This window comes from Adiantum capillus-veneris, chromosome 9, assembly GCF_014529385.1.
Source record: "Adiantum capillus-veneris isolate H3 chromosome 9, ASM1452938v2, whole genome shotgun sequence".
NCBI lineage: Eukaryota > Viridiplantae > Streptophyta > Polypodiopsida > Polypodiales > Pteridaceae > Adiantum > Adiantum capillus-veneris.
Window position 1 is genome coordinate 137,289,193 of NC_140939.1, and position 16,095 is coordinate 137,305,287.

General features: G+C 48.3%; 2 protein-coding genes across 7 annotated transcripts in view; both read right to left on the reverse strand.

The window, feature by feature from the left end:
• Positions 1 to 466: 466 nt before the first annotated feature.
• Positions 467 to 16,095, reverse strand: part of LOC147451237 (uncharacterized protein At4g15545-like) — a 64,986-nt gene continuing 49,357 nt past the window's right edge. For 5 of the 6 annotated variants that reach the window (XM_086520201.1, XM_086520200.1, XM_086520199.1 and 2 more), the window contains one exon: positions 467 to 683. In XM_086520201.1, the coding sequence (XP_086376327.1) occupies positions 591 to 683 (93 nt within the window). In that variant the 3' untranslated portion in view covers positions 467 to 590. Of the gene's footprint in view, positions 684 to 1,012; positions 1,391 to 16,095 lie in introns of those variants that run through there. The other variant, XM_086520203.1, reaches the window with a different exon arrangement.
• On the reverse strand, positions 9,312 to 10,305 carry LOC147451238 (uncharacterized). The gene has a single exon (XM_086520888.1). The coding sequence runs from the start codon at positions 10,098 to 10,100 to the stop codon at positions 9,312 to 9,314; it is 789 nt and encodes a 262-aa protein (XP_086377014.1). The 5' UTR covers positions 10,101 to 10,305.

The following is a 16,095-nucleotide window of genomic DNA, read 5'->3' on the forward strand; positions in this document are numbered from 1 at the left end:
CGCTTGAGAAAGTTATAGCATATGGGCTTGTGATGTATATGAATATGAGTCAGTCCTTGACATGGATATGTGGCACCTTGTTGCATGATAAAACTGACTGCTAGGGCCATAGTTGTGATGACAAAAGCTTCAGGTTTGTATTTTATATCTCTAGGCTTCATTACCTCGACTTCTTGTCAAGCCAAAAAGAAAAGATCTTGCCTACTCAAACTGAGCCTATAATTCTATAAGGTAGCTGTTTAACCACGAATATTGTTGTCAAGCAACTTAATATTTGTTAAAATTTCATGTGCAACTCATAAAGTCTCAAAGAATCTTCCCACACAAAAGGCCTGTCGTCACTACTTTTGATCTCCTTGTGTCTTCTCTTTTGCATCAACAAAAGATCTGGTTTTTCTTGAGGGCAAGCATACATTGCAGAGTCGTAACATAAAGCAACTTCTCTTCTTCCAACTAGCACTTTCCCTTCACATGAATTGCACTATAGATAACTTTTTATTTGAAAAAGATTGAAAACAATCAAAGCAAAACTCTCGTGCTATTGCCCGTGTGGTTTATACACAAACCCACAACATATATTTCTTTGTATTTTATGTAGTATTGTGTGTAATCAATCCATCAAATGCATGATACAAATCCTGGTTCTCTGGTCCAAAAATCTGTTCAGCTTTTGTTAATGTCACCTACATAAATTAGAAAAAAAGAAGTGAGAAGTCCGAGTTATGAACTATACAAGGGGCTAAAACACTTGGACAAAAGACATAGTCAAGACACACTAAAACACCTAAACAACACAAAATAAATGAAGCAAGACTGATTTAACATTTGACTTAATTGTTTTAACAGTAGATAAAACAAGGTGAAGGTTCCCATGACATTCTAAAACATTTAAAATAAAAGGGAAATCAAATCATGTACCCATGTAAGGCTGCAAAATGAAAGGAGACATTGACAAACTAAAACGTAAAGAAGTTTTCAATTGTTCACAAGAAAAGCAAGGTCCAATCAAAGTAAGAAATAATAAAATTTTGAATGTCCACCTGACTCTCTTCTCCGCTAAGGCTTGTTTTAGGAAGCCAAAAAACAACTAGTACTTTGAACAAAACTTAGACAAAAGAGATGGTACATGATATATAGGGTGGCATGTAGGAGTGTGGAAAAACCACTAGGGAGGGTAATCCTCCCATGCTTGAGTGTGAAAAACACCAACGTACAGAGCCATCTAGTGTGTATGCTCTTTTGCTTTCCCAAAAGAGCCTACTATTGCATCCCTTTGACAGCAACATGTGTATAAAAGCTCTATTGAAATGCCAGTGAGGGAGCCAGTAGTGCTGAAAGGCTCACTACTCGGAATATGTAAGCAAAAGACCTTCCACACCACTCAGAGAGCCTGATCCAAACAGTACAAGAAAAGATAACCTCAAACAGTTGCACTGCAAAGCCCAAATGGTGGTAAGTAGCATATCAAGAGTGCGACAAAAAATAACGTGGCAGAGTCGTATGGATTGCTCAGCATAAAATGTCGCGTGATTTGTGGACGAAAATGGGCAAGTGTACAGATGATGGTGTGGCAGCTGGACAGACGGGTGCTGATGTGGCAGCATCCCATGCTCTACTTTGTTGATAATAAGTTTACAAGTTTCTTTTACTGCAAGATTTTGTTTTTAGAAGTTTCTTTTAGCAACTAAACATGTACGAGGCCAATGTGCTAATTTTAAACTCAAATTTTGGGAGCGGTCTCTCCGAGCAGAGAGCCCTGTAGACTCTCCTTCAACTAATAACAACCAAGAAATGGCACCTATTTGGAGGCCAATCTTCTCGAGGCGCCACCTCTCAAGTGTCCCTTGCACATTCTTGTCTACAATGTTTGAACAATCTCCTTTTTTCCGAGAAAAAGATCCTTCCATTAGTTGATAAAAACTGCCCATACGGCTACAAACCACCTCTACTAGAGAGGGCTACATCAAAAGCATGGGGAGATTCTCCCAGTAAGTGAACAAAATATGTACAATGAGGCTAAATCACAAAATGGGAGGAGGAAAGAGCCACACAGGTGGCCGGTAGTGCCATCTGGGCGCACCCTGGACCATGGTGAAGAAAGGCCTTGACGCCAGAGTCGCAGGAAAGCCTCTCTTCGCTCCCTCATGCGGTCGGAGCTGCCCTGAAGTCTCTCAAACTGACCCTTGAGTATGAATCAGCTCCAACCAAAAGTCACAAACAGTCTCCGCCGGTGGGACAGGACGAGCCTCGAAGATGCGGAAGCAATGGGCCCGCCAAATGAAGCATAGGCTGCTGAAAAGCCACTATGTACTAGCCAGCTCCCCACTGTTGTAGCTCTGTGTGCAACTAGCCACTGGAACAAAGTGACTTGCCTCGGCTATTTGGAGACCACAACCGCTCCCAAAAGCCAGACAAGAACTCAGTTGTGAGACCCTTCTGCCAATAAAGTGCTGCAACACGACGAGCCTCTCTCCGTGTTGCCAGTATGTGTCGCCCCAGTCGAACAATGTACTGAAAGAAGGGGATCCCAGGGTGATCGGCTGAAGAGAAGGGGTCTCTCCAAAACCACTATCCAAGGTCCCACTGCACTCGTGCTAGAGGGCAGCTCTCCCAAGCCCAAAGCCGCCAATGGCCTGTCTCAAAATCTGCTAGGTCAGGATCTGTGACACACAAGTCCTCCCATAGATGCCCACTACTTGTATCCTCTGAAAACAACACTCTGCAACCTGTGGAGCCTCTGCTGGGACTCTGTGTAGGCGACCCTCGCCCTGGATCTCAAAGAACATGGAGGGTACGGACTCCGAGCAAGCACGAACTGCGATGAGGACCTCCAGTCGCATGAAGGCCCTCATCGATCTGGGAGCTGCTCTCTCTAGAGGGGTGAACCACTCAGCTTGTAAAGCCTCTGTAATGTCCTGGCACATGCTCTGCACCCCTCTCATGCCTCGTAGCTGGATGCTCTGTGCCTCCTCTCGCAAACCTAAAAACTGAAGCCAGTCATCGAGAGTGCGGGATGGGCCCTCTGCCATGGGACCCCAAGAAACATGAGGCCTACTACCAACCAGGTGGCCTCTCTGAGTGCTAACCATGGGGTTCCAAACAAGGGGCTGTCTCAAGCGCTCCTCCGTGCAAGTGGGTTGGTGCTGCTCCATGCCACTCCGCAGAGCTGCTCCCAAGATCGAAGCAGGCTCACAACAAATCGATCCTCCAATCTCCTACTCAAACCAACTCTGCACATCTCTATAAAGATCCACCTGATGGAAGGGCTCGAAGGGCCTCTTGCATGAGGGACTTGAGCTCGAAGCCGCTGAAGAAACAACTCCCTTAGGGCTCCTCCCGTGGAAGCAGTTCTCTAACAACAAACTTCCCAAAAAGGGTTCTGCTCTGTTGTGCTGGGTCTATGATCCCCAGTCCCCCTTTAAGAACACGGTAAGGTGATGACCTGCCAGGCTACTTTGGCCGAGGCTACTTGGATGTCGCGCCTTGACCAAAGAAAGTTCCTAATCAGCCTCTCTAGCTGGCTGATACAGGAGCTCGAGAAGATCCAGCAGGACGTGATGTACCACATAGTAGCCAACAACACCTAGTTGGCCACTAGAACCTGCTTGCCAAAGAGAGCCGTGCCGAACTCCAATGCATAATCTTCCTCCTAATGGACAAGAGAAGGGGAGCAGTCTGCTGCTCAGGGGACAAGTCAAGGCCAACCTGACAACCCAAGTAACAAATTGCAGTCCCTGGGGGAATCCATCTAAAACCCTCACCTAGTGACCAATCAGGCGTAGGAGCACTGCCAACCCAGAAATCTACTGTCTTTCTCCAGTTGATCAGTGCTCTTGACGCACAACAGAACACCTCAAGAGCCTTCTCACACGTGTGCAGATTGGCCTCCTGGCCCTCCAAGTACAAGGCTGAGTTGTCGGCAAACTCATCGTCAAGAAGCTCATCTGCCTGATAGGGAGCTCAAGACCACGCAAGCCAACTTGTTGAGAAGTCAAAAATCTGCTCATTGCCTCGACATAGAACAAAAAGAGGAAAGGGGCTAGAAACCTTGTCTGACCAAACACATGAGCAAGAAGCGTTCCCCTCTTCCCCCTGCCAAGAGCACCTGACTTTGCGCACGCCTGTATAGAGCGCCACACCTCTGATCCAAGCATCTAAGAAACCCATCATGCATAGAGTGCCCTCTAGGAAGTCCCGGTCAACTCTGTCATAGGCCTTCTCAAAATCAAGGAGTATCACCACATCCTCTCCTCGGAGACGCGCGAGGTCAGACGCCTCCCAAAAAGTGAAGATGTTGTCAAGGATACTGCGCTCCTTGACAAAACCTGTCTGGGTCCCATGTATAATGCTCTCTAGTAGTGGCTAAATCCTAAAGCTCAGAGCCTTTGCTAGAATTTTGTAGGATGAGTTGAGGATGGTAATGGGTCGTCACTATCGAATCCCATCCAAGGAGCCTCCCTCCTTGGGAATCAGGTAGATCAAGCCCTCACTCATACTGCCAGGCATCTCGGTAGTGTGCAAAATGTACTGGAATGTGCTGCAAAATCTGAACCAAGCAAGTCCCAGTACTCTAAGAAAAAGCTGCGAGTCAAACCATCCTCCCTTGGACAACTACCTCGAGGGAGTACTTTGAGGGCCTCATGAAGCTCCTCTAGCTAGAGGGGAAGCTCAAGTCTTTGTTGCATCTCCTCAGTAACAAGGCAAGGCATCTATGCCCAAACTTGCTCTCTGCATGCATCCTGACGCTCTGACTGAGGCTCACCTAACAACAGATCACGGTAAAGTCGGTAGCAATTGTAGGCATGTCCTCGGGCTCTGAGGCAACTGATCCGTCGGGTCTCCTCAACTGACTAACACTGGTGTGCGCATGGCGTGGCCCCACCGTCTCAAAAAACTCCCCAGCAACTCTGTCACCCACTTGGGTCCATTGAGATGCCTGCCAATGGAAGGCAAACTCATGACGCCGCTCCTCAATGCTAGCCAACTCCTGTCCAACCTGCTGCATCTACTCCAACCAAGGACTATCTGGATGCTGCTTCTGCATCCTCTGCAAGAAAACAATGTCCTGTCGAAGATGCTTCTCCTCCTCCCGAGCTGCAGCAAAGCGAGCTGTGGACTCCTGGAGGAAGAAGCGACTAAGCTCAGCCAGTTTAGAGGCCACTCTACCAGCAGGGGTGTCTTGCGTGTCCAAGCTCTCTGTCCAAAGTGCCTCCACTCGCTCTCTAAGGTCTAGATCCAACAAGATCCTCTCAGGGATGCGTAGCATCGCACCCCCCCCCCCCCCCCCCCCCCCCCCCCCCCCCCCCCCCCCCCCTTCTGTCTGTCAGTCACAGTGAGAATCACTGGCGCATGGTCGGAAAAAGTAGTCCCTGCCAGGATGCAAACAAATCCCCCCATGTCACATATGTGGTCACTGGCGTAGAAGCGATCTATCCGAGATAGATTTACTCTTCCTACTCTGCGGTCAGAGCGAGAGAAAGACGAGCTGTCTGGGGGCCTCACAAAGCCTGAGTGCTGCCAAACATCAGAAACCCTCACAATCATATTTAGCTGCTCCCAAGCTGCCAACTCAGCCCCGTGCACAAAAGCATGGCCACCTCCAATCCTGTCAGAGGGGTCCTCCAACATGTTGAAGTCCCCCCCAACACACCATTGCTCTGCATGCGGCAAAGACTCAACAATATGAGACCAAAACACTGCTCGTGCACTTGCCACATTGGGCGCATATATGTTCAGGAAACCCATGAGGCAACCATGAACCTGCATAGTCATCCACTGAGCTCTTCCTGGCATAATAATCATAGTCACATGGGGACGGGGACGGGTCTCGGGGACGTGGCGAGTCCCGATTGCAAAGAAAAGTGGTTTTTGCATTCATATTACATAACACCAAAATATAACAAAGGGCGTGCGGCGTGCGCGACACAGTACAAGTCTTCAAGGAAGTGGCCTTGAGCCTTGAGCCTTGAGGCTTGGGTATGATAGTAGATACTATGAGGCTATGAGCCTTGAGGCTTGGAAGTGGGTGCTCTTAAGTATCAAGAGCTCCCCCCAAAATGGGGGTTTGAACTTTGAATTTGAAATTTGAAAGGCCCCCCAAAAGTGGGATTTTGAAATTTGAAATTCCCCCCAAAAGGGTGCTTTTGAATTTGAAACCCCCCCCCCCCCCCCAAAAAGTGGGCGCTTAAAATTTTTTGAAATTTGAATGGCTGCAGCCCCGCCCCCTGCCCGCGTCCCATCCGAGATGGTCACCGGGGACCCGCGTCCCGGGACCCGTCCCCTGCCCCCTCCCCTGTGAGGGACGTCCCCACGTCCCAAAAACGGGTCCCCGTCTGCGTCCCGGCGTCCCCTGTCCCATCCCCGCATAAAAGGGCCGCGTCCCCCCGTCCCCTATTTCTATGACAATAATACCTCTTCCCACAATGGCTTGCTGCCATGAGTCCACAATAGTCATACATACCCCTCCCTGGAAACCTCCAAGTCCAAATGCAGCTGACCAAATCTCACATAGCGACCACACAAAATTTGACCACATCGTCTAATGTGGCTCTCACAAAGATGATGCTCCTGTAGCATAAGCATCTCAATTTCACCACCCACAGGGCATTGCTGAAGCTCCTGACGCAATCGACCCCTCTGACACTGAAACTGGGGCCCTCCTAATCCCTGCACATTCCATGAGATGATCCTCATAGAGTCAGTGAGAAAAAATAGATGTTGTAGCAGCAGACAACCTTGCTATCTTTGAGGCCGGTTTGGATGGGGAGTAATCTGCATCCGAGCGACTTGTAGACAAACGCATCTGAAGTGCCTGTCCCACCCAGGCCCAGGCCGAGCATGCAGTCCGTACGGCTACATCCTCCGTCTAAGAATCCTCATGTACAAATACATAGCAAGGGGGGCTTTGAGTGTCAACAAACAAGTGCACCACAATGTGTCTGCAACTTGCTGCATTCGGCAGCGTCACACTAAACTTGGCTATAGGCCAAAGTGTTTGTACTAGATCTGTAACCCCCAAGTCCCCTGTGTGGTGTGAGAACTCAATAGCCTAGACCTGGAGCTAGTCAAGAACTGTGTTCAAAGTCCACTCTATATGATCCCTCTTGCACAGTGGAAAGGAGAAACCTACCGCTGTATCCAAAGCCTCAGTGCCTTGGGCTGCTAGAAAGAGGACGTGAACTCGAAAGCAAGCTTTCTCCAGGTCGGGGAGAAGTCACCAAGGAAGTGTGTGAAGCTGTAGTCAAAGAATTCCCATCGCCTTCGAATGTCAAAGCTGGTCAAACCCCGAGGGACTGCTACAAAAGGAGAGGTCTACATCAGAAGTGGCGTCCTCAGGTGGGGCTGTCCCTCTCGAGCCATGCGACTCGTAGCGAAAGTACTAAAGATCGTCTCGCTGCGGATGTGTCTCTAGTCCCCTACGTCTGAGGAGTGTGGGATGGGTTGCGTGATGAGGCTGAGGGCTCCACCGGGGAGAGAGGAGGAGCAGGAGGTGGGGGGTGGAGGAGGAGGCGGCGGCGGCGGAACGGAGAAGTCTGAAGGTGGAGGAGAGGGAGGCGGTGGAGCTGAGGTGGAGGGGGCTCCTGCTGGAGGGGGTCAAAACGGTTCTCTATCGGAACCCAACATTGCTGAGCTACAGGAGGTCGGCTACCAGGGAGGGCAGTGTGGCGAGCCCATCCCTGTCAACGGTGGCAGGGCACTTGCTACCAACCGTCAGCTGTCTGATCGCTAGCCTCTGTGGAGGTACTAGCCTGTGTGTCCTAGGTACCTGTCCGTTGGGCATGCTCAGCCTTGGGAGGTTGCGCATGCGCTGTGGGTCGAGATCTCCTATGAGGACAAGCCTTCGTTGAGTGGCCCATCTGCCTGCAAATGGGGCACTAGTTCGGGAGTCCCGAATACTCCACCCTCAAACGTAACCATCCCCCACTCACCCTAGGTAGAAGGACCACCTTCGAGAGAGTATGGGTGTCACGAACTAGAACATGTACTGAAGGCACACCGGAAGCTTTAGCTGCAACTGAAGCTGCTGTGCGTTGGGTCTCCAAGACTATCCCAATCTCGGAACCAATCATGGAAAGAAGCGGTAAGTAATCCCTCCGCAGGCCAGGGAAGCACACCGAAATAGGCAAGTCTGCCTCCTCGACAAGAACATCCGATGCTGGATCGAAACCATGGCACCACTGTCAAAAATGAGCTCTGACCTCTCGAATGGCCAATGGGCTCATCGAGATGACCTTGGCAGCCATCTCGAGAGTCTCAAACTCTATCTGATAGTATCCTCGCCCAAGAAGCTGGATGTCAATGATCTTCCCCACCTCTGCTAAAAGGCGGGCCTGCAGAAGGTTACGTACCTCTCCGCGACGGGGACGACTACCAATAATCTTGCAGATGACATAGGTGGTCTGAAGGCGCTCCACCTCTGCTGTGAGGCTCGCTTGCTCTGCTAGCAACAGAGCAAGTTGGATGGTGGGCTAGGCGGGGTCGGATGAGGGGGCTTCATCTGTGTCCCCCTGAGACAGAGCACGAGCTTCCATCTGTGTCTACTACTGCAAGTGAGGGCGAAGAGGAGAAAGCGTTCTCTTACGGGACCGAACACGCCAAGGAAAACTGTTGAGATGCTGACGAAGCCTGACAAATAGAACCGGGGGGGGGGGGAGGCAGCGGGGGCAACAGGCAGTGAGTGGGGAGGATAGCAAGGAGGGCGAGGAGGGGAGGAAGGGAGCGCGCAGCAAGGCAAGCAGGAGGGGCTGAGGGCGATGGCAAAAGCAGGGGAGGGGGGCAGCGCGAGCAGCAGCAAGCTCACAATTCCCAACCTGTGTTTGACAAATTTTAGTCATCTTTCAAGTCAATTTCAGTCTTTCACCCCCTATTAAGTGGTGCCAGAGATTTACATTGGTATCAAAGCAAACTCTTCTCTTTGTTCACAAGAGGAGTGATAGCGTAAAACCGACAAAGAGAGAGAAGAAACAAAATGGAATGAAATGTTTATTCATGTCTACAAAAGGCCTATTGATCCAGAACATTATAGCATCATCATACGATCCACATGTCCAATGATACCATAAAACTGAGAGAGAGAGAGAGAGAGAGAGAGAGAGAGAGAGAGATGAGATGAGATGAAATGAAATGTTATATTAACGTCTTCAAAAGGCCAAAGTGACCTATGAGACCAGAAAGTTACAATGCGGTGTATCTGATACAAAGTCAGATTAACAAAATAAATTAAACTAGGATAACAAAATATAAATACTGCGGGATCCTAAACTAAGCAGTACAATGTGAAGACAATATGGGAGGGGAGTAGAGATCCATCTTCATCTGCACTCTAGACGACGAAAGAGTATGGCTTGAATCTTTTGCCATAGCCTCCTTCGAAATTGTGTAGCTCCTCTCCTCCCTCGGGGTCGTCTAGATCTCCCTAGCTCCAATGCTCGGTCTATGAGAATGCCAGTAGTGCGGGTAGACCTCTCCACCGTCGCTGGTTGCTCCTCTGTCTGTTCTTCTGGGTGTACAATATCTAGTGTAAAGAAATCTCTGATCTGTCTCTGGGGATGTCTCTCTTCACCTCTCCTCAGTAAGGTTTCTCTATGCTTGTGTAACTCAAGTAGATAAAGCCCAAGACATCTTTGATCCTCATAACTCATGACCCTAGATAGAGGCCCAAAACCTTCTCTGAATAGACAGTGAAAACGGCCTCGTATCTCATAGTACACTGTGCAATGACATATGTAATGTACTTCTGTCTTTGGCTCTAGATGGCATAGGCAGCATATTCTGTTATTTGCTGGCGTCCTTCTGAATCTGCCTGTCTCAATCTCGAGTTGATGTGAGGACGTGCGTATCTGGCCAATGGCACAACGCAAACCATGCGAAAGATGCGTGTCCATATAGCTAGGTCGAATTACAAACCCATCCCCCGTGAGGTGGAGAAGATGCTCTCTATAGAAAGCCATCTTTGTGCCCAACTCTTGTAACGGCTCTATCCATGTCCTCCTCGTGTCCAACTGGATCAAATCCTGACGGATGAGTCTATTAATCTCTACCCGTGTCAGAGACCTTAAGGGTGTCTGAAGAGAGTATTGAAAAGGAGGCAACCTGTCCATGGTGAAACCATGTGTCTAAAACCATGATGTCATCTGAGCATACCAGCATGATGTATCCCCGTTAAGAGCTAATTGTCTGGAGGACTCTAGAGCCACCCTAGCATATGTCTCTGGTAGTATCCCACAGACTGTGTACAAAGGAGACTGATCTTGTGAGCGCCTCAATCTCCATAGGGGGGGCAGCTAATTCCGCTCGAATGATATCATGCGGGTATAGAAACCTTGGCTCTAATCAGCCGAGAGATCATAGATACTAGGGGCTTCTCCATACGCCTCCACCCATCCTGGCCTATAGAAGGTCCCCAAACCTGCACCCCATATAACATAGTAGAGGCAACCAAAGTATCAAAGAGACATAACTTTGTCCTAGGTTCTTGGAACTGAACCTGTGAACACATCCTCTCCATTCCTCCCAGAGCCGCACCAGCTCTAGTTAGTCTAGTCTCTGCTGCTCTTCTCAAGGAAAATCTCAGCCCAGTAAAGACTACCCCCAGGTAAGTGTATGCATCTGTATACTCCACAATCTCCTGACCATACTTGAAAGTGGGTACTGATCTCCTGACCCATTGCGGTGTGGTGTTAAACACCATAACCTTGGTTTTACCTAGGTTAACACACAATCCACTATCCTCTGCAAAATTGCGTAGTGCATCCAACTATCGTTGCATACCTTCTGGTGAGTCAGATATCAGCACAATATCATCAGCATATAGCAACAATGGGATCCACGTCCCTGCCAGCTGTGCACCTCTGTCACCCTCTCTATCGATGTAATCAGACACCTCATCAACATACATACCAAATAGAGCAATGGGCAGCCCTGTTTCACTCCAATGGTAGAGTGAACTAAATTAGATACCCCTTCCGGAGTGCGTACCCGTCCCATCACTGATCTGTACAAAGCCATAATCCCCCAAATCACCTCTATGGGCACCCCCATCTCCTGTAGTCTGCGCATCAATCGAGCTCTTGGTACCATGTCAAATGCTTTACGAAAGTCCACAAAGCTGCAATATATTCGTCTCCCATGTGCTCTGCCCTCCTCAATGATGGCCCTGAGTGTCAGAATATGATCAAGAGTGGAGAAACCCCTCCTGAAGCCGGCTTGACCCTTTGCTCGTACCCCCTCGCCCTCTGCCCAATTGCTCAAGTGTTGCTCCAGGATGGATGCATACAACCACGCCAATGTGTGTCCAACCATGATAGTGCGGTAGTTCCCAGGCTCTGTAGGGTCACCAGCCTTGAAGATGGGCACAATATCAGACAATCTCCAAGTCTCAGGTAATCCCTCACACATGGCACGATTGAACAACACTGTGAGAACCTCCATCAGCATATCCCTGGCATGTATAAAGTGCTCCGATACTAGACTGTCATGATCATATGCCTTCCCGGTCTTCATTCTGTCAATGGCCCTTTGTACCATCTCAGGTGTAAAGAAAGTGCTCGTAGCTGGGCAAGGCTTGGTAGGGTCTGGAAGGGGTTCCTGTCCAGGAACCGTATATAATGATGTCGCATATTGGCCCCACACCTCAGGTGAAGTAATCACTGGGGGAGGGGAGTGCTCATGGAAGAGACGCCATGCCTCTCCTGAGTCCCTACTCAAGAACATCTGATACAAGTCTCGCTCCATTTGGGCTAGGTAAGCTCGCTTCTTCCGTCGCACAAGGCGTCAGAAAGCAATCCGGGACTGTCTGTAAGTGATGACTCCTAAAAGAAGATCCCTCTGAAGCTGGTCTCTCATCTCTCTGCATTCTTCATCATACCAACTATTCTGGGGTATGCTCCCAGAATGTCGTCTCTTGTCCGGCTGAGTGTGTGGGTATGCCACTGATGCAGCCCCATGCAATGTCTCAGTCAGTAGTGCGGTGCACTCCTCCACTGAGAGGCCTGTACCATTTGTGCCAGCTGTGCCTTCCAATAGATGGTGCCAGATCTCCTCTGAATAAACGAAATCAGTCTCTGGAGTAAATGTATAGCGGGTGTGTGACCTGCCTCCTGATGTCTGGGTTGTACTATACTGAAATTTAACGGATAGTGTCAAGAGAGCATGGTCTACTGCTATGCCCACTGGCCTGGCTCCCACTGTGAAATCCTGAATGCAGGGGATAAAGCTCGGTTGTGTCATAACATAATCCACTGTACTGGCCCCATGTCCATGTGGAAAGCATGTTAAACCGGCTGCTCTAGGAAATCGCTGTAAGCCATTAAGTATGGCTAATCCATGTGTAGTCGTCATTTCCATGAGGTATCTCCCATACTCCGTTTGCTCTCTGTCATTTGAGCATCTGTCAAGCCCCAATTCACCCACATTCAGCTCTCTAAGCATCTCATCTGAAGTGTCGTAGAAGACTGTCTGCGAGTCTCGCATTTGTCCTGTGAGCTGTTTCCCATCTGTATCCCACCACATGTGGCATTACCTGTCCAGGGGCCTGATGAGTCTCTGAGAAGAACACAATATCCTTGTCTTTGAAACTCTCCTCAAATGCGCTCACGTCCAACCTCATAGACCCATTACAGTTCCAGGTAGCCATCTTCAGTGTGGTCCCATAGGTCTCGCACCGTCATGCAGGACGCCGCTCTAAAATCACCACCCGTCCATCTCTATAGAAGGCTATCTTTCCCTTCTCCCTTGCCGTTGTAATCTCTGGCATTACCTCTCTCATATGTGCGAGCTGTGAGAGAGTCAGGTCATCACCGAGGAAAATTCCTGTCTTTTTGAGAGTAGGCCTCTTCCTCAAGAATTCCTTCTTCTCTTCCAACGAGGGAAAGCGTAGTATGAGAGCTCTCCCCTTTGAAGACTCACCCGTGCCATCACTTTTCTTACCTACCCTCCATGCCTTTGTGTGCAGAGGCTTTTCCATCCCCATCATGGATGTAAGGCTTGTGACCTCTTTCTCCACATTGTTTATGTCTTTGAGACCGGTCACTCTCACATGCAGTGCTCGCATCCGCCTTCTTTGTTCCTCTTCGAGAGTCATGTTGATAAGCGTCGGTGTACAAGGAGTTTCTTGACCTTTCCCATTCTTGGCGACCTCAATCCATTTTTCAGCCTCGTCCGCCTTTTTCTGTGTCCTTGTTATCATCTCCGCCTATGAAGATGTCTTTGCCACACTCAGTTTCTCTTCCTCTGTGATCATCCTTACCTGTTCCTTAATTTCCTTGATTTCATCTATTACCGAGGGTTGAAATTCGCCTTCCTCTAGTCCATTGCTTACTCTATCAGCAAGCTCCTGTTTAAGGGCTGAGACTTCTTTTTTGAGTACTCGTATCTCGGCGTTTGGGTTCTCCTGTTTGAGGGTTGAGACTTCTTCTTTGAGTGTCTGTATTTCTGCGTTAAGGCTCTCTTTCTCCTTCTTCCACTGTGCGCCCTCATTGAAGACCATTTGAAGTAGGTTGGCCTTCTCCTTCCACCATCCTTCCATCTCTGTTTTCCACTCCTTCATTTCCCTCTCCATTTGCGACCTATGAGACCAAAGAGTTACATCATGGTGAATTTGATACAAGGTCTGGATAAAACGAAAGAAAGAAACTAACGAAACAGAAACACTACCAGAGCTGTAAAAGGTGGCATCAAGGGCTTGAGAGGTACATATACAAAAAGTGGGTGTGTATCTCAAAAAACACATACAAAATGGTGGATATGTGTATTAAGCTTCTCTGTCAATGGGAGCATCCCCTCGTGTTGGGCCTCCTAGATCTCCCCAGCTCTACTACTCGATCACTCAGTATACCTCTGCTAGTGATGTACCCTGTATCCCTCCTCTCTGGCTGGTATAGTCACGAAATGAAATGTTATATTAACGTCTTTGAAAGGGGGGTAGCTTGTCTATGCTAAAGCCATGAAGCTGAAACCAAGACGACATTTGCATATACCAGCATGAGTTTCCTCTGTTTCCGGCCAATTGTTAGGAGGATTCAAGAGCTAGTCGCGCATATCGATAGTGAGGGAGCTCCCATAGTCTATGAATGAAGAACACAGCTTTGGTAAGAGCCTCCACTATAATCGGTGCAGCCCCTAGTTCAGCCCTAATGATCTCATGTGGCACTGATGCCTTGCACTGGATCATCTTGGATATCATGGAGGCTAAAGGTCTCTACATCAATTGTCAATCATCATGTGTGTTGTTGCTAAATTAGCTTTATCTAAGTTCTAAATGAATTATTGGATTTATAAGCGAGAGGGTTTTCTCGCTTGAGACATCAAGAAATACAATTCTAAAAGAATTATTGGATTTATAAGTGAGGGTTTTTCTCACTTGGGACATCGGAGCACAAATATTTCTAGTGTGTTATTCAAAGTAATGACGCGAGCATTGTGAATGGGAATATTTGTAGGGCCACCAAGAAAGGATACTTCTGATGCATCACATCGGATGGGTGACATAGAGCACCAAGAAGAAGTATTTGACTATCCGGAATGGACATCTCTGATGCGTCATGGGATGGGTGACATAGAGCATCACAAAGGAGATTGTACCATAAGTATGGGTGAGAAAGGACTAAGTGATGGGTATTCCTGATGAGTCACATGGTGGGTGATATGAGCATTGGAAAGGAAATATTCCATAGTCAAGAGTACTCCGAAGTGAGTTAGAATTGTGCACAAGAGATGAAGCAAGCACTTGAATGAAGATGGGTTCAGATTGCATCCAGGGACGCTTGGGTTGTGATTGTGTAAGCATTGTTTTCGGCTTATAAGGTTTTACTGAGATCTTAATAGGTTCATACCACTTTTAAGAGTGTGGCCGCCCACTTCATAAGTGGGCAGCTACAAATAGGAAAAGCAAAAAAACCCAGCGTCCCCTTTCTCTCTCTTATTAGCAAAAGGAAAAAGCTCTCTCTCTCTCTCTCTCTAACTTGGGCCCACCCTTGCTGCCCTATTTTTGCCAAGAAAACCCCACCCTATTCCTGCCGGCTTCCAGAAGCTATAAAAGCGCTCTCTCTCTCTCTCTCTCTCTCTCTCTCTCTCTCTCAGGCACCAGAAAAGCCAGCGCTAAAGTTCAGCCCATGCTGCTGCAGATTTCAGCTGCCAAGATGACGCCACCGATGACTCCCATGGCTGCCCCAAGTGCACCACATATCCCCAAGACGAAGTAGGTGAGTTCCATCGCGAAGAAGTGCCTACGTAAAGTGTTTCCATCACGACAAGCTGCTGTTTTCTCTGTTTTCAGCCCATAGATATCGTAGTCAGGGCTGATTTACGAGAAGGAACCTAAGGACACACCTCTTTAGTGTGTACATAGTCACAACAAGAAACCGAAATGACAGAAACGGAAATGGAAAAACTGGAGTTTCAGAGTTTCGGTCGAGATCGAAGTAGTCAAGCAATGGTGTTTCTTTTAATGAACATATTAACTTAGTCTACAAATTATTATAGGACTTAAACATACACCCACCCACAGAACCACCCAAAATGCCTAAAGCCACAATAAGTGTGTAAAGAAGCCACAAGACTCACTCTCAAGTACCCAATAAACCTTGGGGAGAGAGGGAAAGCATTATGTATAGAGCACAAAGTTTAAGTATAGAGAAATGCAAGTGATTGAGAATATAAAGTGACATGCACATTTTTTACTCCCCCAAAAAAATGGGTTAGAAATGTTGTTTCTCCAAAAACGGGCCGGTCTGTTTCTTCAGGGAAGAAACAGCGTTTCTTGTGACGGTTGGAAGAGAGGGTTCTCTACCTAGAGATCTCTTTTGGCGAATCGCTTTCTGAGAACAGAGTTGTGTTCTTCACCGGTAATGTTTTTCACGTTTAGACGGTTTGTCCTACGAGTGTTTGTTTTGCAGGTGCACGTCCTCTGCACGAGGAAGTAGGAGCAGAGGAAGCCATGAACCTTTGTAGGAGAAAAGCGCTCTGAGGAAAAAGAGCCAGATCAGCCTGAGGGATTTCGTACCCTAAGTTTGGGAGTAGATCCACGAATTTGAGAGTGGTACACTCTCGAGTTGGGAACAGGGAGTAGAGATTCCCGGAACGAGACTTCATGTCCAA

What these genes read in the sequence shown, in the direction of transcription:
- LOC147451238 (XM_086520888.1), bottom strand. Translation starts at nt 10,100, where the DNA reads ATGGACAGGTTGCCTCCTTTTCAATACTCTCTTCAGACACCCTTAAGG.